Here is a 22,532-nt window from a genome sequence, read left to right as displayed (position 1 = left end):
AAATAGCATGTATGAGAGACTGGAGGTCAAATTGTACAACAAGAGATATTGCCAGAAGATTTGTTTAGTTTTCTGTGTGAAATTCCTTCAGAAGGAACAAAAACTGTCTCAAAAATTGAAACTGACCCATTAGTGCAAGTTTAGAATTGTGTTTTAAGTCTGCGTTATGTACATTTTTATTAGGGATAATTTTTAAATGACCAATAAGTAGGAAATGTCCACCCTAAAGTACTTAAACCCTATAATAGAAAATCAGCTAGAGGCCATGCTTAGTATGTATTCCTAAACTTATTTTGACTGTGAAATGCATTCTAGGAAATATTTTACAAAATCAGTAAGTGAAATAGACAAAACAGGGAGAGAGAAAGTACATGTGATAAAAGAAGTACTCAGCAACAAACAAGACAGTTAAAATAACTCAAACACTGAATGTCACATCGATATCCAACAGTGTAGACAATCTATTGGGCTCATATTTGTCTCATAGTCAGCAGGTAGATCTAACAGATACAGTAATATATGCTCCAAAGCTCTAAGCTAAAAGAGGTGACAGGTGTTTATTTTTCAACACAACTGTACTGTTTTGTGTACAGTTTTTTTGTTGAGTGGCATCTCATTTTAGTTATTCAGGCACTAAGTATATTATCGACCTTCACAGTTCTTAAATAGACCATGGTATTAAAGAGTTGTGGAGGTTGGTAATATACTTAGTATTTGAATAGCTAAGATGAGATGCCACTCAAAAAAAGCCAAGTCATTATCATTTTTATAGCCCCGTAAGTTGTAAATGATCTCCCTTGAGAAAAAAGTGACAAGATTAGCTGCTTTACACGTCTCTTTTTCTTCTCTTTATTTCATTATCTCGCTCTCAAGTTTCTCTTTCTTTTATCTCTATTGTTTCTGTCTTAGACACTTTCACTGATTTGAGTCTGTCTGTACCTACCTTTTGCTTTGTCAAATTTGTCCTTGCCAATTCTGCTTGTCCTTTGTGATGTAGCTGGATGTCTATTTTTAAAATAGATTTCTTTATGTAATATTGAGGTTACAGACAAGGATTTCTGATTATGAACAGACAGTAGGAAGACCTTTTTTTTAGTGGCATTTAGCTGCTCAAATGTTTGATGGTAACGCTTTATTTTACTGGTCCCTTAATTTAATACTAATTTCCTGGAAATTATCTGAGTAATTTGCAGGTATTTAACAGGTAATTTTTAGGACATTTTACAGACAGGGTGGTGCGATTTGGTACAAATTATGAGAAAAAACTGAAAAAAGTGTTTGTTTAGTTCCTTAGTACCCATGCAGTATATTTGGATTTAAATGTTGTTATTTTGCAAATATTATAAATAAATTAGATTCTTGACAATTGTTTAACTGATAGAAAATACTTAAAAGTTATGTAATTTGGTAGTAAAGCCTACGGGAAACGTGCTGATTGTAGAGTTTTTAAGAAACAATCTAATATGCTAATATGTAGTTTGTCACACAAAACTACACTGAAAACGAAGTATTTTCTGTTAAAGAATTTTTTAGGGTAATTTATTGAGAATTTTTGCAAATGAACAGCTGTGTGTGAACCAGCACTTACCAACTAAACCAACTACTTTTTCCTGTTCTTTCCTTATAATTTGCACTAAATTGCACCACCCTGTCTGTAAAATGTCCTAAAAATGAACTGTTAAATATCTTCAAATTACTCAGAAAATCACTTGATATGTAGAGCCAAGTGTATGTTTCAAGTGTGATGATTTAATTTGTGGGGACATTTGTATGCGGTCATAGTTCATAAAGGATCTTTGTCAGTATGTAGTCGACACTCCACATTTCTTATCTGTCAGTCAAACAGAATGGGTGTTACTATTTCAATGTACTTTTTTTCTTTGGATTTTCTGTCAATGGAAATTAAGTTTCACCTGCTGAGAGTCTGTATTGTTCTAAGGAAAGACTACCTTTATTTTGGATTTAGAGCAGCAGATGTAAAAGCTTTGATCGCCTGGATATTGATTGAATCACTACTGCAGTACATCACTTAGTGGCAAAATGGATGTTCATTTGTATAAATACGTCAAAATTATTATGTGACTGGTTTAAATCGTTAAAACTGAACTCTTCTTTTTTGTTCTCCTCCCAGGGGGCCATTCTCACCACCATGCTGGTCTCTCGAAATTTCTCTGGTAAGTCTTGCATGACTATAATTAATTGTAACTCTCATATCGTGAATATACGGTTCATATTAGTAGACAAACATCAGTCAATTTATTGTTTGTGTTACAGTGATAACTTTAGGTATTTTAGGCCTGCATGCCAGTTAGTTGTATCACTATATACTAATAATAATTACTAAGGGAGGCTAAAATGTTTGTTAAATATGAGAAAGTCTGTAACAGTTAGTTTGGTTTGGAGGAACATGCCACCATAATGGATGAATCATTGTGGCCCTGTGATACTTCACCCAAAATTTGCAACTGCTGTGAATCCAAGCTGATCACTGCTTCGTTCTCTGTGAGAAAATAAACTTCAAACTAAGATTTTCTTTTGTTGTGCCAGTGAGGAAAACGCAAATCAGACTTCCTTTGATATGATAAAATGGTGGCATGTGCCTTATAAACACTGGTAAAGATAAACATTCAGTGACAGACCCGTCTCTCCTGACCAAAGAGATATATTTTAAGTATAAAGTTTAAAGAGCATGCTGTCAAAAGCAAAACTACATTTTCATTTCATCTTAGTGCAACTTCAGTGTTTCCCTTATCTTTATTTACTGTATGTATTTATTGTTCATTACGATGGTAATAAGACTCAGACCCATGTAATGCAGGGCTTTGTCCCCTCGAAGAAAGTTAATTTGCAAAACAGCTGTTAAATTGATGGTGACAGCTTCACATGGATGTGACTTTTAGACAAATCTTCCACATTAAAATCAAATTCAGTGAGAGAAGAATGGTGAACAAGTCCATGGTAACTATAAAATGGTGACGAACAGTCGACAAATTAGCATTTTTAGCTAACTTTAAGCTTATTTTCAACACAGGCAATCAGTTAATTAACTACCACTCTCATTAACTGATGTGGTAATGTCTGCACTGAGGAGAGAGTTACACACTGACAGTAATTATACCACACTTAAATACTTACCATCGCCCTAAATGTCCTCACTTTATAAAAGTCCAACCTGTAAGACCATTTGAACCTGAAGTATTTTGAAAATAATCTTTTCATAGGCTGCCATGTTAGAATACAGGGAAACACTAAATTTGCTTAGCAAGCTGTGGATGTTTGTGTCTGTGTACTTGTCTTTGTATTCGTGTATATCTCTGTAACAGATGACACTTTCTTGATGGTTTCAGGTTGATTTAAAATCTTTGCTATAATTTAAGGTAGACAAGACCTCCCTCCTCTTAAGGCTGCCTCAGAGACACTTTCACAAATTACTTTCTTTAGTTGGGAATTGTACTTTCCTGTGTCATGTAGGGACGATCAAAAAATTACACAACATCCAAGCAAAAGAGATTGATCAGTTTCACTTAATGAGGCATTTTCAGCAGTGTTGTCGTCACTTAAATGAGAGATCAACGTTGAATTTCACCATTTAGAATGCAACAAGACGTCTGAATTTGTATGCAAGACCTTTTAAGTGCAGTCAGGTTTGGAAGAAGCCAATTTGTAAGCTTCATAGATGAGTGTTGAGTAATGGAGTATTGGAAGGATTCAGAGCAGTTCTTTGATGATAATTGTTCAACTTAAGCACTTTCTTTTAATGAAATCACAATCACAGAGTCAGTGTTCCTGCACATTACATGTGTATTCTGCATATATGGATGTATGCGTGTGTCTGAGTAGCGTTCATGTGTGTGAGCGTGCCAGCATGCTGCTTCAATAAACATGACTCACAGCAGCCCCTCTGACACTGTAAGCTCTGCAATGGGAAATGGTCTGAATATTCACCAAACAACCACTCAGCTCTTCAACTCCCACACATACACACACACATATACACCAATCCAAGTGTGTGACCTGGCTGTGTCACCACTCTCAAACACCTTTTTCTCTTTCCTCTTCTTAGGAAGTGGTACTCCATTATAAGTGTGAGGTCATCAGGTAAATGAGTCAGAGAGAGATTGAGAAACTAAAAAAAGGAGCAAGGCCTTCTGGAAAAAGATAGACGTAGCGCATTACATCGACTGAAAAACCAACATAAATGCTTTATGCAATGGGTTACGATATCCTTATCAAATGCTATGAATCATGCATTATACAGATCCATGTATCACTATCCCTGTGCCGACACAGAGGCGGTTCTATTTCCCTCCACATGTTGATGTAATGTCTTGTGGTAGTCATATGATATGAGGTTTATTAAATTAAAGTTCTTTATGGCAAGGAGTACACTGCCTACTGTAAATGAATTTTGCTGACAGTTATTAAGGCCATTGAGCACTGCAAAACTAACATTCACTAACTTTGACTAAATTCTGTATCATCATCACCGTCATCTTCCTAACAACAATGACATTTTCAGGAGCACGTATAGACAAAAATGCAAGCATCAAAGAGTCTCAGATGAAAGTTAAGATCTGTGTCTCTCACTGACATTTTTCTCTGGTGACCCTCCTGTCAGAGCAGCGGGTTCATGTTTGACAGATTTTGTGTCACAGCCAAATTATGTCAGTTGTCTGTGTATATGAATTAACCCCCTTCTCTAAACCAGTGGTTCTCAAACTTTTTCACTCCAAGGACCCCTAAACTGACACAAATTAGATCCATTTGTGTCAATTCTTATCCATTTGATAAGATTGTGTCCCAGGGTCCCCTATCTGATAAGATATTTTATTACAGAAGGTGTATGAAACACAAAATAGTCATAAATTCTGTCATTTTGTTACTCATGGATGGAATTATAGTGAAAATAAATCATTCCCCTGTTTGCTGACCCCACTTTGAGAACCACTGTTCTAAACTAATGAGCTCTGTTTGTCTCTGTCTTTTTGTGTCTTCACTTTCCCAACCTCTTTCTTTTTCTCCACCCTGCCCACCTCCCTCACCCTCTTCCTTCACTTCCTGTCCTCTTCTTTCTTAACGCCACTCCGCCCCTTCTCCATCTTTACCCCCCTGCTCCTCATTCACCTCTTTCTCTCACTCTCCTCCTTGCCATATGACTCTCTCTCTCTCTCTCCCTGACTCCCTTGTGTGACTGGGTATTGGACTCATAACAGTGGGCAGCAGGCAGACCACCGCTCCAGCCTCTGTAACTGCGGCTGCAGCAGCAGTGGCTGCAGCCGCCGGCACCACCGCAGGGCTGGTGGAACAAGGTAGCATGGTGGCTCACCCAGGGCATGCCACCCTTCTCCCCCCTCACCCTTCTTTATCCCTGTCTTTTCTACTCTTTATTCGTATTCTCCTCCTCCTCCTCTTCCCTTCCCCTCTTTGTTTTTTTCTATTTCTTTTTTTCTGCCACCTCCTTCTTTCTCAGCATGGGAGCTCAGAGCATGATGGCTGACGCATCGCAAACTACATCTCCCATCAACTCATCAGCAGCAGCATTAGCTATGTTTCCATCTAACTATTTAGCAGGTTTTCAATCAGCCTGATTAAGGAAAATAAGTGTTTGAATTTTTTATAACATCAATAAGAAAAGTAGAAAAAGTGTCAGCTGTTAGAAAAGATCTTATACATCTGCTGTCGGCCATATTTTATATTTTTTTCATTGAAGGCATTAGTTAAATACAGCTACAGCAAAAAGAATGGCATGATTGAGAGTGACGGTATGAAGTCATCAGAGACAGATATTTTGTCATCAAGAATAAGCCATCATTTCAAGCGAATCAGAAATTCGGTTTTGCAGTAATGGAGATGTTTTAGTGAATATGTCAGTTGATGCTTCATAATTTCTAAAGAACTTGGATGGAAGCCCAGCTACTGCTCTCATTTTCCACATCAACACAAATGTCACCCCCTGTCTGAGATTTGATAGGATCTCCGCAGCACCCGTCACTGCTCTGTCATCGCCACTGACCCGTGCTCATCCTATCATCTTCATATCTAGACGCAGCCACAGAGCATGGCCTCGACCCATGTAGACTGCTGTCCTGTCTCTTTGTTTCTCTATTTTTCTCTTCACTCTTCCTTCCTTCCACCTCACCTCTGTCGCATCGAACACCCCATTCTTTCCCCATTTCCTTCGTTATATTCTGTCATTCAAACCTCTCCGGTCACTGTAGTCCCTCCAGTCACCCTTTACCTTTCTAGAACAGCACCAGCATCAATCCCACTTTTTCTTACCTCTCTCCATCATCATTTCACATCTCATATCTTTTCCCTTCACTCCTATTTCCCTCTCTCTTTTCTCTGACTAACAATGACACTGGAAAGTTCACCCCTGTCACTTTAAGGATGGAAAACTGCCCGAGAGCTGTCGGTGAATGCTGCATGGGGCACTGGACTGGTGCATGCGCTGCAACACGGGGATTGTGGTGCATGGTGAACACTGTGGAAGATGCAAGGCTGGGCTGGTTCTCACAAAGTCAAAAACCTTTTAAAGCTATGTCTTTTCTATATTAAAAATTTCTTGCACTGATATAATTTTAAAGTCACAATTCTGCTGGAGATCTCAAACAATGCTGAGAATTTATATTGCTCTATTTACTGATTATTAAATCAATGAGCAATGAACATGCACAGTATATTCCCACAAGGCAGATAGCTACTAAACTTTCACTCTTAAACTTTATCTAGCCTTATTGTAATTTTAGATTTCCAGGAAACTTGCTTGTACAGCTTGCCCCGATGTACAATATTTTGCATGAGTACTTTTTTTACCCCAATTTTAGCATGACCCATTGAGCCACAGTGGCCACATTTTTGGGAAATACGCCAGGTTAAAATAAACCAGAATTATCTTTTTAAGTCCAATATTTACTTGCTTAAAGCTCTTGTTCGGTTAGCCACCCCCTTGAGAAAAATAACTGGGATTTATTGCTTGCTACATCCTCAGCTGTCTCCACCAGTACATTCTTGCTAGAAATGGCCACTTTAGTTTGTTTATCATGGCAATTATTTATTTAAGATATTCCAGCTGCGCTAATCCAAATCAAAGCATCAAAACATTCCTTGTGTAACATCACCAAATAATTTTATTTCACAGACGTTTTTATCCAAAGCGACAAACACACTGTTTTCTTACAGTCTGTTGTCTTGAGCCATTGGACGTCTTTTAAATCACTTATCACTACAAAAGTGCTCAGTGGCACACACATTTATGTGAAGTATTTTCAATGCAACAGATATTTAAACAATTGAAGTTCAAGGGTAGTGGAATTGCCGCAGATTGTAATAAATGTGAATCTGATCTGATGTGTTTGTTTTGAGTATACAGAAATTAACCACAGGCATAAACGGCAAAGAGCTTCACGTGAGAGTCTAGCGCTGAGCCAAGAAGACAGAAGTAGTGGTGGTGTCCTTGTTTCTGTGGCCCACCGGGACTCCGCAGCCCCTCTCCGTGTCCCTTAACCTCCACTAGGCTCCAATCAAACATTTATAGTGGGCTGCCTCCCCCTATCAGCCTCACTGTGCCTCACTGGCTTACTGGAGGACTCACTCTATCTTGCTTACTCATTCACACAAATACAATCACCATCTACTAGACCTCACACAACGCTCATGCAGGAGAAGGGTATCTTTTGATGTGTCCTGGCCTGCTATGTGTAGAAAATGTTCTTGGTTCACACTTAAAAAAGATGCAATGTTTACCACTCAATCTCCATGTGACTCCCATGCCCATCCTTGCTTCGCTCTTAACAGTGGTGCATCTTGCGTGTCTTTAGTGGAATTTTATCACTGGTGCTTTTGTTTTTAATCTCTTCCTCCTCTCTCTTCTTGCTTCATGTGTAATTTGTGGCAAGGTAAGGAGCACCCCTTGCTTCTCCACCTTCGGTTTGAATTAAGCTACCTTTGATTTTGCAGGTTTCCGCAGCGATTGCCTCTTCAGCACTGGAATCCAAGCCGTTTTTTTTGCAACCTGTATGTTGGGTTTTTGTAGAAGATCCTTTTTGACACTTTGACAGAATAACGGTGTTTATAAAGAGCACAGTGAGATATCCTTATCACTTTCATTCCTCCTCTCCTTTCTCTTCCTCCCTCCTCTCTTTTCATATCCTCTCCTCCTGTGCCAAGCCATCAGAGAATATGAGAGAATGGACTTGACACTATTCTGGCCCCATTTCTTCTCCTCAGTAACAACCAGCCTTTGGAAGGAGACTGAGGAAGAACAACACAACAATAAACCATGCACATCCATGCCACTCTCATATCCCTCTGGATTATATAGTGCTTCTTTATCACTTCGTGTTGCTACTTCTTTTAATGCTGAATATGCACACCTTACTCCAAACATGAGATACTACATTACTGAGGCTGAAAAGGAAATGAGACGGCGAAGACATAATGTTATCTCGTGTCACTCTCTCTTGATCACTGCGCCCCTTTTCAAGTGACAGCTTAAAAAGACAATATGACAGGATGTGGTTGTCTACTTAAAAGAACTGCAACTTGTCACCAGGACTCCACTGCATTTTGGACTGCTCTCCTTGTGATCGGACCCTTGTTCCCCTAAGAAATCACTTTCCAGTTGAATTCAGGCCTCTTACCTACAAATTCAATGTAGCTGGCTTAGATCCTTTTTGGAAACAGAAGTGAGGCATTCAGAGCAAAGCTAGATGTTCAGAGAGAAGGAAGGAAGGAAGGAAGGAAGAAAGATAGACAGAAATAGTGTTTCATGTAATATGGCTGGCTGTTGAAATGATTGCATCTCATTAGACTTGAAATTGCACTCAGCCCCCCTTAATAAGTCCCAGTAAGGATTACGTCTACAAGAGTAAGAGAGAGAGAGAGAGGAGGAGGCTGGGACTTGGACCGGCAGGTAATAGACAGCAGGATTTGCCAAAGTTGTTTCCGCAGTGCCACCAAGCTTAAAGTGGTCCTCAGCAAGGGGAGAAACAGTTCAATTTTACTGTTTTATTCTTTATGACGTAGGACAGGTTGTTGTTGTTCAGTAGAAATCTTCTCAAATGAGATGACTTAAAATGACATCAAATCATCTCGTGTGCTAACTGGTTTATTGGTCTGTGATAAAACAATCCTTAAACAGTGCTTTCAGTAAAGCTCTGACACACTTCTATACTAATAGAGGCTTTTTAGAATACCACTAAAATACAAATGTATCCTTTTTTTAAATATTTGACATATGACACATAATCAAAAAATCAGTCCAATTATTGGAACAAAATTGCTTGAAAATCGAATGTGTCCTGAGTCAATCAAAAAAATTTGGATACTAGTAACCCTCCAGCGTTTCAGACACAGCCACAGCCACAGAGAAATCAAAATAACGTTTGTAACTGTTGGAGATATATAATAGCCAAACAGATAACCCAATAAAATGGGAAATGTAAAACACATGACTTCCTTTATGCCAGAGCTCCTCTCCTGTATGTCTGTGTCCATGGTGGCAGATTTACACTACCGACAAGTTTTCTAGTGCATTTTCTTTGGTGTCAACTTTTAAGCACTTTTCAGCCAATCTTCTCGATATCTGCAGGTGTCTTGCTAGCGTTAATCTTCTGTATACATCCTCACAGACACGCCCACAGCCTCCACCGACACCAACATCGTGTTTGGCTCTTATTCTGGGTCCTCTGCAGGGGACCTATCTGTATCTATCTGATGCAATCGGACCACCTTGCCATCCGTACTTTAGCAGTGCAGTCATGGTAGACGTCCCGTAGAGCGTCTTCTGTTGTCTGCATGAAATTTCCACTGTTGTAAGGGATTATGGGTATTATGCTCATCACAGGACTGTGTCTGCGGTATCACTCTTCCTCTCCTACCCTCCTCCCTCACCACCCTCCATCATTACCCTTCACTAGAGAGAGCAGACTGAAGACTAATCCTCCTGAAGGCCCCCTCAGAGTTCTTTAAGGCAGGGCTTATTGTTGGGTTTAGAGGCACGGCAGCCATCTTTGTTTCTGCTTCCTCGCGGACAAAAGGGAACCTTGAGAATTGATGTGAAACAGTGAATGAGAGTACATTTTTATTTCACTGACAACGATGTATTATTGAAAGACAGAGGAAATGTGATGGATATTTGGTTGAAGGATGGGAGGGAACATGGCAGATGCTGTCTAACTGCAAAAACTCCTAGTCCACCTGACCAGCATTGGCCATTAACACCTCACACTTTGGGACCTACCCACCTGTAGAGTATGTTGTACCTTTCTAGATCTATAAAAGCCCTTGCATCACTCTAATGTACCTCTAGTAGGGTTAGTTATTTCCATTTATTTTACAGATTGTGTGATTGCATAATGAGTTTGATTCTGTACTGATTGCTGGCAGGAGGGAACAGTTGTTATTTAAAAGGTATCCTTGTATACACAATTGGTACCCAACTTTTCCACCATAATTTGGTTTTATCACCCGAATCTTTGTCAGCGAGCATATCATTTGTGAGATTTTACACGAGAAAAAGGCGACTCAGACGCAGCTTTGCAGCCCTGTCTATTCGGGCAACTGAACAAAAGCTCAAATTAAGTTTTGTTCAATTATTTGAAAGTGCAAATTAATTTGAAGCACAGGCAGCTTTTGTGACAAAAAAAGATCAAGGCGGGTTGTTCTGTATGACTAATAGATCACTCAGTTACTCATACCCATTCCTAGTATCTAGTGAATTCTGGAGGTCGCAGGGTTCCTAGCTGGAAGAGTCACAGTGCTGCAACAATAAAACACAGTTTAAATGTTTTATCAATAGGCTGCTGAGAACAGTTTCACTACAGAGGTTAATAACGAACATTATTTCACAAAGTCAAATGAATGTAATTCCCGAAGGCGTTAATGTAGATTAAAGATGTAACAGAAAAACATTGAGTCATTGTTGTTATACTTGCTAATCTCCGTTTCTGCTCATCTCCACCTCTGACTGGTTATTTTTTTCCTGTGCTTGTTATTGCAGCAGCTAAGACCTTGCTCAACAAAAAGGCAGATGTCAAGGTAAGGGTCAGTACATGTCCTCCACCCACTTCTGCCCTTCTCTTTCTTCTTGACTGCTCCCTGCTTCATCTACCAGGGTTACAAACTACCTCTTCTTCCTCTTTGCTGTTTTCTCTGCTCTCTACTATTGTCTTCTTTCCTGATCTGGCTAATCTTACTTTCCTTTGCCTAGCTCTGTGTAGCTCTTTACAGTTGAATGAATTTGTCTCTACCTAATTTATTTTGTGTCTCGTGCGTGTGTGTGTGTTGCATAATCTTATCGGGTGTGTTGTTTCCTCTATTCCATGAGGCTGTGTTATTTATTGTTTTGTTTTTTTCTGCTGAGCCTCTACTGACTCACCATTTTATGTGTGAAAAGTAAAAATATTCAGAGAATTTTTGAAAAAAGCCACAGCCCTACTGTGGGTACATATCTGTGGACACGTGCGTATACTATACATGCGTGTGCTCTTGTGCTTTTGTGTGTACGTGCATGTATCAGCCTGCGTGTTTCCAGCCAATGCACAAGCTTCAAGTAGCACATCCTTCCGAAAGCACCCTTTATTTTGATTTGGCATTATTCAGCTCATCGCCACCTCTCCATCTCCATTATTAAATGTAACCATCTGTCAGCCCTCCCCATTCCTTTTTTTTTTTTTATCACTTCCTCTCCTTCTCATCCCTCCTTTTCTGTCTCTTCCTCCTCTTTCAGTGATTCTTTTTCCTGCTCACCCCATCTGGTCTTTAACCCCACATTCCTGTTCATCCTTTAATGAAGATCTCTTACCATCCCACGCTCGCACATACACACACACTGCAGTAACACATCCCACACGCAGCTTCCATTAATGTGTGTGCAGTGTGTGCGACAAAGCTTGGAACATTTCATACATGCAAACGAATGTGTTTGCTGCTCAGCAGTGTATATTATGTTAGGTTGAGCTTTGCGCACATGCACATGGACATACGTGTGTGTGTGTCTGTTTGTATACGTGTCTGTGTTTGTCAGTTTAAAAAGAACGAAAGCGCTGATGGGGGTGTGAGCATGCTTGTACATCAAGTGTGCGTAAGCGTGGGTGTACGCATGTGTGGTTCGTTTATGTGCATGTGCAGCAGTGCGTGTGTGCGTGTGTGTGTGCACATGCCCCCCCTCCCCTTTCTCCCTGCTTAGTCGGTTCAGCAGGGAATGTGACTCCGGTTCCAGGAATAGCTGCCAGTCTGGACCCTGGAAACTCAGACGACAGAAATAGACGCTTACTTCCACTGCGGCGCACTCATCGCCTAGCAACAGGCTCCCCACACACTCGCCCCAAACCATTTCTGAAGGCATCTTCTTCATTCGCTTGCCGTCCCTACTTTCCTGCTTCTCTTGTTTCTCCTCTTTTTCTTCCCTCCACATTCTTTCCCCTTGTTCTCTTGGCAACTCTGACCTCCTCTCCTTGACCTCGCCTACTTCTTTTTTCCCCCGCTGGTTTATAAATGCGTAATGGCACCTGACGTTTTTCAGCTGTGGCACCTGCTCTTTGCGAGCAGGCACTAGTTACACGCCATCGTCATTTCCCTTGCTGCCAGCTACCTGCCAATAACGCCATTCCCTACAGCATTTCATGCAGTGTTGTTAAATTGGTAACACACACAGTCTCTTGTTATTTTTAGAAGTTATTACGTGTAGCATCCTTATACATCAATACAGTATATGATGTGAGGTAAACTGATAAAATGCTACAAAACAATATTACAGATTTAGCCTGATCTCACAAGAATGTAAAGATACAGTGTGGAGGCCAGGTGAGGTTTCCAATGTTTTTTGGTCTCACTCATTTGAAGTAATGACACTTATGTCACCAAGTCAATGTACTGATAATTCATTGATATGCAAATGCTACATGTAACAACTTTACAAGCCAGTCATGATCTTAAATTTAGTTCTGATCTTAATTAAGTTCTGGGAGAATGCTTTTGTATTCTGACAGAATAAATTTTGCTTCTTTTTTTTGTCTTGCAGGCCTATTATGCCTCCATCTTGCTTCTTCCTTTCGCAAATGCTCTTAATTTGTTGACAGAAGAACAGCGGGTCACATTTTTGTCGCGTGCACAGCTCTTCCATAATCTGCGTACCACTGTTATCTCTGCTTCCTGATGACTTCCACTTAAACTATCTACTTGCACCTCCCGACTTTCGTAGTAACACTTCAGAATCTTGTTTCTACGAGAGGAAACACTTGTCCATCTTCTGCTCTGTCTCAGCTGCCTAGAAAAGTCTGATCCTGTGCTCATTAAGGATTGAAACCTGCGTTCCATCAAAGTGTACAAGATTTGTTTAGACTGACAGCTTCTCTCTTGTTCTTTGTACCAGTACATTCACTTGTCATTGGTTACTTTATCTTTCTCCCCCCCTTCTACTACTACCACCATCCATCCATCCGTCCATTCGTCAATAAATCCATCCATCCATCAATCGCCTGAGGACAGAAACGCAAGTCCAGCTCTACTGTCCAGTACATGGTGAGCATGCTATTTATGCATTTGCCCAGTCCCTCTTTCTTTTGCTTCCTCTCTCCATTTATCAACCCCTCTACTTGCTTTATCCACCTTTTCCCCTGTATTAAATCAGTTTCACTTCACTTTAGTATTAATCTGAGACAAAGTGGTGCCCAATTCATGAAGCATTTTTTTTAATTCAAACATCAGTCAGGTGTCATGTAGGCAAGAAATGATACGTTTTACATGTTGGAAACAGAAGCAGCAGCTTGTTAGGAATTACAGAAACTGAGAAGGACCTGAGTAGTTAAAATGAGCCGCGGAAACTGCCAAAAAAGTGACATAATATTTATAAAGTCAAACTGCATCGACAGAAAATCCCAGGAAGAATTCACAGTATCGGTCATGCTGTTTGACTGATGGGTGATCCTCTCAAAGTGCCCCGCAACAAGACTAACCCTGACATTTGTCTGATAATGTAATGGAGGCAAGATGTTATAGTTCCATCAGAGTTACTCCAGGGATGCTGCTCCAGATCTGTCATGGGCACAGTTTTTAGAATAGAGGCAGCATGTAGTGCTTGTAGTTTGGATACAGAACTCCTCAGTCACGCAAGACAATGCACATGCTGCAAACAAAAAAATAGGAGAAATAAATGATGGGTAGGTGGGAGCGCACTCGCTACTGGGGTCACCTTGCAGCATGCACTATTGAATGGTTTAAAACCTCCACTAGAAGTGCCAAAAGACTGTGCTGTTCGAATCATATTTGCTTTCCCTTATTTTTTCATAGTTTGGAATTTCCTGTGCCCTTCAGAGTTAGTGGGCGTTCAGACCGAGAACAGCTTAAAACAATGCAAGGAGCTGTACCGGTGAGACATGAAATACTATCCAGTAAGTCCAGTTTGAGTGTAGACCCATGTGTTTGTAAGCTTATCAGACACCAAAACACTGCATAGGGGTTTATAATATAATAATTTAACTCCAATCTGGCAAGTTATTACGGCAGCAATTATTTTATCTTTCATTGCTAAGTAAATTGCAGAAATACAGTGTTGTTGTTACTAAGTAAATTGATTCTTAGGTATCCAACAACACACTGGTGACTTCTGTTTTTCATGGATGTCCAGGTATAGTGATGCTTTGATTATTAATACAAATGCTTGGACTGTAAATCCCTTTAAATGTAAATGCTGTAAATAACCGCTAAACTTGAACTTTATTCAAAATGTGAAATAAATGAACTCAATAACAATCGATTTGTTTAAATTCAGCTAAGTTGGAAGGGAATTTGACCCCAACTTGTTTCCCTCTGTTTTGCACTGACGCACCTTCTTTTCCACCTCGCCTGGCATGTTCCTTCTTTCTACACAACTGTATCCCTCCTGTACCTCCTCCTTTGTTGTTCTCCCTCTTCACTCCTTCCCCTTGTGCACCTGAGGGATAAAACATTTTGTGATGATATGTGATCTCCTGTATGTATGACCTTTCTTGTGTGAGCTGAGTTATATATCAACATGTACCTGCTTTCACTATGTCTTAATGGATTAGATGTTTGGCTTTGGACATTCAACAGTTATCTCCACGCTGGAGAACGTTTGGTCAGGGCTGCTGTCATCATGTCACTTCTTCTTTGAATGCCATCTAGGAATGTAAGGATTTTTCCTCACCACAGACACACGACACAAATGCTAAGAGTTGACATCGCAAACGAGCCTTGACTAAGACAGCTCACCCCTCTAATTTGATGAAGAATACTTTTCTTATGTTGGCTGACGAGGGCTGTGGTTGGTTTAGCGTGTGTGCGTGAATGCAGGTGTTTGAGGACGGGTGTGTATAACTGTACTGTATGTGTATGTTCACTTATTGTCAGCTTAAACCAGCTTTTATTTTCATGGCTGTCTTGCATGTGTATGTATTGTAATGTTTCTTTGCACTTGTGTGTGCTGATGTAAAGGCTTTTCTCCTCCTCTCCTCTCCTCTCCTCTCCTCTCCTCTCCTCTCCTCTCCTTTCCTCTCCTCTCCTCTTATCTCTCGAGTAAGCCCAGTGGCTTACAAAATTCATATTCTGGTTAACACATACACACATACATGTGCATACACCCAACTTGACTTCCTTCTCTTCCTGTGGCAAATGGTTATCAGTTATTCAGCTTCAGTGCATAACACCAACACCACTGGATTTTTTTCAAAGTCAGTAATCAAACATTATTTATTTAATCTTATGCTCCGTTGTACAATCTTAATTTTTCTCTAAATCAGGTTGAAACTACAAATGTAAATGTAAGAAATTTCCTGAAAACAAGATAATTCCTTACATATGTTATATAGATGGATTGCTACACTGTCTCGATCAGTCAACCAGCATCAAGACAGTGTCGCCTCAGATGATTCGACTGCTAGATTTAGCATTGGAGCTAGGTGGAACGGTCTTACCTCTATGGCAGATTTATTTTCCGTTCTTTATAATGTTCAACACCATATGAAGATTTAATGGGGCGTTAAATAATCTGTGACTTCTCTTCACCTCCATCAATGAACTGGTAGAAATTGCTTGCATGTAAGAGTGTTACATGATTAAGATTTATGTAATGGTGGCTGACTTCTCAGAGTGAGTCAGTTCGGTGATTCACGTCAACACCCAGGGCTCATCCCCGTTTAGCGAGTTTATATTTTTCCAAAACAAGATTATTAATGTAATCTAGATTCAATGCAAATATCATTATAATGGAATCGAGCTATAAAGGACGGGGCCGCACTTTGATGTGTGGCCTTCAAAGGAGCATTTGATCGAGGCTTAAAAGGTGATTCATTAGGGCCAAATGGCACAGTTGAATCGTTTCGATGTGGAATCCTAAGCAGCCACCGGTGACAACATCATGATATCACGCGGTGTCACCGCCTCCTCATGTCTCCTCTCAGAACTACAGATCAGTGTTGTGAATGAATGATTTAGGTGACTGCTTCGTCACTGCGGCTGCCTGCCATCTACTGACTCCAGACTCAGACATATAGTACGCCTATGTTTTTAAAGGCTTTGAGCAGCACAAACAAAACTCCTTTAGTCTCCTTTGTGTTGGTTTGGCAGCAGAAATTCAGAAACAGATGACAGGTGTAAATCTCGGCATCGTAAACATAAACGAACCCTCATCTCAAATTCTCTCTCTAATTCTCAGCCCATTTAGTACTTGGCAACCAACCAAAAGGATGTCACTTCTAGGGCTGCCCCCGTAAAAGTCACTGAGTTGATGCATGCATGGTTGATAAGCCCCCGAGTAAATCTGCATTTTGTCAGTCGAATCACTGCCCTTTTTTTTTTGTTTGTTTGGATTTTTCTATTTTTTTTTGTCATGTCATTATACACAGAGTAACGCAGGGTGACAGCATGACAGGATGTAAACAGATTCTTGTCTCTAAATGACCTAAATACATAACTACTATGGAAACAGAGGGGTGATGGAAGTGGAGGACAACGCGACACAGAGAGACTATTTTTCCCGCTCCGAGTTCTCAGCTCTGGTGTCAAACGCGGTGAAGTCGGCTAAACTCCCGTTTTAAACAGATGCATACCAGCGTCTCCACCGTCTCCTCCTCTACCATCCAGTGTGATTCTCTTCGGCTGACAGCGCTGTCAGCAGCCGGCAGGAGAGACGCTCTGTGGTGCGCTTGGATTTTATAACTGAACTAATACCAGGATGCACTTGATTGTACTGTAACTGCGGTAACTGGGTGGAGACATGAATAAGATTTAGGCTGCATTGAAGAAAGAAAAAAAAGTAATGATGTTAAGTATATATGAGTATAGTATATAAGAACGAAATATACGTAACAAGATAACTATAGCGCCCTCGTCACTTCACAAACACCAAGGTGAAAAGCTCAGAATTAGTTCTCAAAGGGAAAGAAGTGGAAGGACACGTGGTTAAACACAAATGTAGCACGCACACACACATGCACTCACATACACATGCATGGACACACACTCACAAACCCACATCTTGCTGTTGTTAACACTCTTGTGTTTCCTCCCTTTCCTCTCCTTTCCTGCACAGCCCCAGACAAACAGCACCAAAAACAGCATAGTCACCAGCCCCAAAGGAAACATCCCTTCACCTGCTCTGGTATTTACCTCCTAACCACCCCTTCACCTGTGTGTATGTGTCTGTCTGTTCCACCTCCTGTCTTTTCCTTCAAGACCACTACCTCAACCCTACACCCCAATCCCCTACTCCCTCACTTATGTCTGTTTTTCCTCTCTTGTCTGTCTTGTTGGTTGTGGTTGATCTTTGCTCAGCCGCTGAGATGGCAACAGCAGTCGGTAAGGTCGTAAACCAGCAGGTTGTGTCAGGAAACATTTCCCCATGGCAGGTGGGGATGCTATGTGACTTGCTCTCTGGTTGATATTGTGTTGCCGTGTCATATCCTTGTGTCAGTGCAATACCAAAGAGGAACAGACAGCCAATGCCTGCCGGGACTGTCAGTGCAATTTACCCCCTCTCTGCTATTCATGCCTCTGCAGAGAAGCACTTCCTCACTGTGTGGGCATCAAGGTCCAAAGGTCTGCAGCTTGTCCTTCCAGCCAAATAGCATACCAGCTGATTTCAGAGAGTATTTCTTCCTCTTCTGTTGTAGGTGTGAATATCAGTTAAATTGTCTGTGGGGCTTCTGGCACTTGGCCACAAACCACTGTTATGTAGAGAATCTGTACACATTTATATCTAAGAAGATAGTCTAGAATCCTGAGCTGGAGTTTTACCTAGCATCAGGGATCCAGGGGAGATTTCCAAGTTATTTTCTTAGGTTCTCTCTCTTATATCTGTTTTTGATCTGTGTGGATAGGGTGTATAACATGCCATTTATATTTATATGTGGTTGAGTTGTAGAAAAGGGCACAGGAAATTCCATTTCCTGTCATTTTCAATCATTAGCAGCCACTAGCAGTAGTGAATCTGTTAAAATAAGATCACGCAATACACATTTATTAAACAATCATACTGGAGGTTTGGATATACAGTACTTAAGGCCACTTAAGTACTGTATATCTTATGTATATCTTGTATGAACTAATGTGTAGGTTTAATGTAAATGCAGACTATTTAACAAAGCATATCGCAGCCATTGGTTTCAGTTCATGACAGTGTAAAAATCAAAACAATCACTGCCTGCAGCTACATTACCATACGAGGATACTGCAGATATAGCGTGAACATGTAAACGCACTTACATGGTGCTCAAAGTCAGGACATACTATACGTTTAAACTATAAACATCAGACTAAAGTATTCACATTAGTCAATAGATACTGAGGATAACCGGAGCTGTTAGTCATCTATGACATTTTGTCTACATCATACATATAGTCTTTACTACTTTGGCAATCACGTGACACTGTGTTATTGTAATGACCCAGTTTCCACTCAGGCATCAGAAAAGAACTTCATCATCATTTTTTGCAAAAACATCGCTGGTGAAATCCCCTCCATGTAGTCGTGTAGCCAAGGTGCAATTTGTGAAAAAATCAGAGGCTGAGATGTTTCTGAAATGTTTTTATTCATGAAAATAAATCAGAACCACATTGGACCTATATAGACTATTCTTTGCAGCTGTTACAGTAACAATTATAAAATAATTATGAACTTGAACTTGACCATTGCATTTGCAGGAATATTTTAATCCATTTTTTAAAAAATGTAATTCATCAGTAGTGCAACATTTTCACTCAGTGATGTGGTGTCAAGTTCACACCTTGTCCTCTCTTCATGTCCATTCAGGTCAAGTCTGTACTAAAGACTAAGTATGATAAAAACTCCTCATCCAGACACATAGGTGACGTGATCATATACAACAAAACAAAAGGTTAAATGTAATTTAACATGCCAGAATTAAATCCCCCAACACTACTTTCAGTACTAGGGAGAGCACCACTCGGCCAGACGTGCCAGTACACTTAATGTCATTCTTGCCACTGTTGAATTCAGCTCTATGCACAGCGCACAGCAAACTTCAATATTGAATATAAACTAATCACAACATCATAAAAATAAATAGGCTACAGTAGATACAGTAGATACCTACTTGTCAGACTAAGAAGTCTTTGATGGTAGACTAATGTCTTCTTTTTATGCTTTCCTTTTACCCACATCTCTGCAAATCACTGAGCAGGGAAGGAGGCAACCCCTGGTTCATTTACAGCATCATCACGTAAATAGCCTATTTTTATTTTAGATATGTTATACAGTCTATGGGTGAAGCAGCATAAATCACTATGAGGGGGATAAATTTTTGTCTCCACCGGGGATAAAAATAACTCAGCAGAGGAAGGGACCCCCCCCCTCCTCGCACCCCAGCAAACCGCACCCTGATTGCAGTTATCATGAAAAAGTCGAGACAGTTCAGATTATCTTCAACGTTGCATCCTCACTTTGCTTTTCATGACTGAAGCTATCTGTCTATCTGTGAATGCTCCGCTCATCATTCAGGGTGAAGCACCACAGGAAGTGACAGTTTCATAGCATGTGCTCTTTTCTTTGTGCCAAACTGCCTTTCACATCTACTCCAGACTGCCTTCTGTCATTTCAGTATTAATTCAGATGAACATTTGTAATGTTTTTAGTTTCCTTTTAGGTCTGATACCATCAGGGTTCCTTAAAAAATAAAACAAACTAGTAGAAGAATGACTATGCTCATATTCAGCTTCATATATGTTTTACTACTAGAAGCTGATAAGCAAATGTCAAGATGAAATCTTTGTAGTTGTATTCTAGCAGTGAGTTACATTTGCACATCTGACACTATTTTCTGCTGCACATTATTTAGCCAGAATAGCTGCATTATGTCATTCCATTTATATACCCAGGCCAGTAGCCACGCTCAGTCATAAATCACTGACACCCAAAGTCTTAGATGCCACACTAATGAGCTCTCCAACTTAGACGTGTAACACAGCTGAGCAAGTTTGGGTTCGCTTCTTGACACTTCTGCACACTTAATATAGCTTTATCTCACCAGCTATACAGAGCTCCATCTAAGCATGTTATGATAGTATATTACAGATTCTAGGCCGCTGGTCAGTGAGTCACAAACTGGGTACAGTGTAATGGGTATTACCTGGTTGATGGTGTGTATTAGAAGTAGTAGCCTTGCCTTGGCTTGACACAGTGACCAGTCCTTCGATGAAAGGACTGGAAGCAAGAGAGGAAATAAAATGACAAGCGCTCTGCTAGTCACACCCATGAAGCAACTCGCACAGCCAAATGAGTATCGCTGCATGATAGACATCCTTTTTTGTGTGGTGTGTGCATGCATGTGATGTTAGCATGAGCAAAGGTCAACTCTGCACATGTGCAGACAATGCTATCGGAAGCAGTTTATGTGCTCACAGTTGTGCATAGAGTGTGGGCACAACCGTGGATCAGAGGAGGCTTTTTTTTCTGATCCTTGAAGGGAATAGAGAGTGGGAGGGCGGCTGTGATCTCCATGCTGTTGCTAGGGACTTGGGCTAGTTGCTGTTTAGCCATTTGGTACATTAACTCCTTCATTACAGAGCTGCCAGGCCATGGAGTGACAGACCGCCTTCACTTGCAGTACATGACCTTAATTTTCTGAACTGAAGGCAGTTTGGTAAATGTGCACATGTTCTCAGATGTCTGAGGATGAATTGTGGCTTGTCTCTATTCACGTCACACGAAGGATAATCTAAATTGAATCATTAACTTAGGTGCACCACTGGAACATTCCTGAAAGATAAAGCAGTGTAAAAGGTCAGTGGTGATGCGTAACGGTCAAACCCTTCCCCATCTGATGATGTGACGCCATCAGCACTCGCCCCCCTCCCCCTAATCTGCAAACCCCAGGTACTTTGTTCTCACTCATCACCATCATCATCTCCCAAGTTGCTGTTGCCCCGGGCGACGGTTGGCATGACAACGCCACCATCATCACCGGGGAGACAGCCGATGATTGGTCATCACAGAGGTGTCACTTCCTGGGGGGGGGGAGAGGAGAGCTGCAAAGAAAACGGGGTGTTTCCGATCTACTGTACATCAAGTGACAGTTTCCAGCAGACCATGGAGACGATATCTGTCTCTGAATCATCAATATATGTGTGCCAGCTATGCAGGGTAGCAAGGAGTCAACACGGTGGGGTTTGTAAGCCACTAATGGTGCTAAAAATGTACCATAGTCAATTGATTGTTTGTTAGGAACTTAAATGTCCATGTTGTGGAAAACTGTCTTCACCACATAGTGTTAAAAACTATACAGGACAATGATGAGAAAACAGCAGGAACACATATATACATATATACTGTAAGAAAAAAAAAGATGCCTGCCTTTTCAGTAATATAAGATGCAAAGAAGAGAAACAACTCTTTTCTGTAACCTACTGTGCTCCATGTGGAAGTGATAGTTTTAGCAGCCAGAAGGTTTAGAGGAGGTCGGTAACAGAAAAAAGTAACAAGGAGAAAAGTTATATGGCTAATCTTATGAGACAATTCCTTGCACATAACCCTGATAAAAAAAAACAGCATTGAATTTCTTTAAGGAAGGGATCCTGTAACGATGCCAGTATCTGCCCGTTAGTGCTCGCCTTTTCTGTTGAGACGGGTGTGAAGGGGACTGAAATGACCTGTTTTTTCATTTTGTGAGGCATCGTAGTCTTTTTGCTGGGTGTGCCAGTGCCTCGGAAGATGTTGATACTAGTGTTTAGCTATGTCAGAGCACATTTCATTCATATTGTATGAGTGGGCTGATTTTCTCTTCATTTGTTTGTCTCTTTCCTTTTACAATTCTCTTGACTCTGCACATATTCGCAACATGTAGGGCATGTACAGCGATTTAGAATTATGTATGCACAGCAGGGCAGTGCAGAAATAAAGAATACTCATGCTCAGCAAAGCCCCGGATAGGTTCAGGTTAAATATGTCACAACTTTTAGGCCCTGTACTGTATCGACATGTGTGTTAATGTAAATGCTGATGTGCTCGTGGCACTTCATCCTGAGTTTCAGTACTGTCTTTGTTCTTGTTTTGTGTG

At 40.6% G+C, this 22,532-nt stretch overlaps 1 protein-coding gene across 26 annotated transcripts in view; it reads left to right on the top strand.

The window, feature by feature from the left end:
• Positions 1-22,532, top strand: part of LOC137168294 (calcium/calmodulin-dependent protein kinase type II subunit beta-like) — an 81,262-nt gene that overhangs the window by 44,147 nt on the left and 14,583 nt on the right. For 7 of the 26 annotated variants that reach the window (XR_010924261.1, XM_067570927.1, XM_067570846.1 and 4 more), the window contains 4 exons: positions 2,132-2,174; positions 11,003-11,040; positions 13,492-13,524; positions 17,552-17,620. Coding sequence is in view for 25 of the 26 variants with exons in the window: in XM_067570927.1 (XP_067427028.1) it covers positions 2,132-2,174; positions 11,003-11,040; positions 13,492-13,524; positions 17,552-17,620 (183 nt within the window). In the remaining variant the exon portion in view is untranslated. Of the gene's footprint in view, positions 1-2,131; positions 2,175-5,213; positions 5,310-11,002; positions 11,041-13,491; positions 13,525-17,551; positions 17,621-22,532 lie in introns of all 26 variants that reach the window. The other 19 variants (XM_067570956.1, XM_067570865.1, XM_067570917.1 and 16 more) reach the window with 4 other exon arrangements.

This window comes from Thunnus thynnus, chromosome 2, assembly GCF_963924715.1.
Source record: "Thunnus thynnus chromosome 2, fThuThy2.1, whole genome shotgun sequence".
Lineage (NCBI taxonomy): Eukaryota > Metazoa > Chordata > Actinopteri > Scombriformes > Scombridae > Thunnus > Thunnus thynnus.
This window is presented reverse-complemented; position numbering and strand designations above follow the sequence as displayed.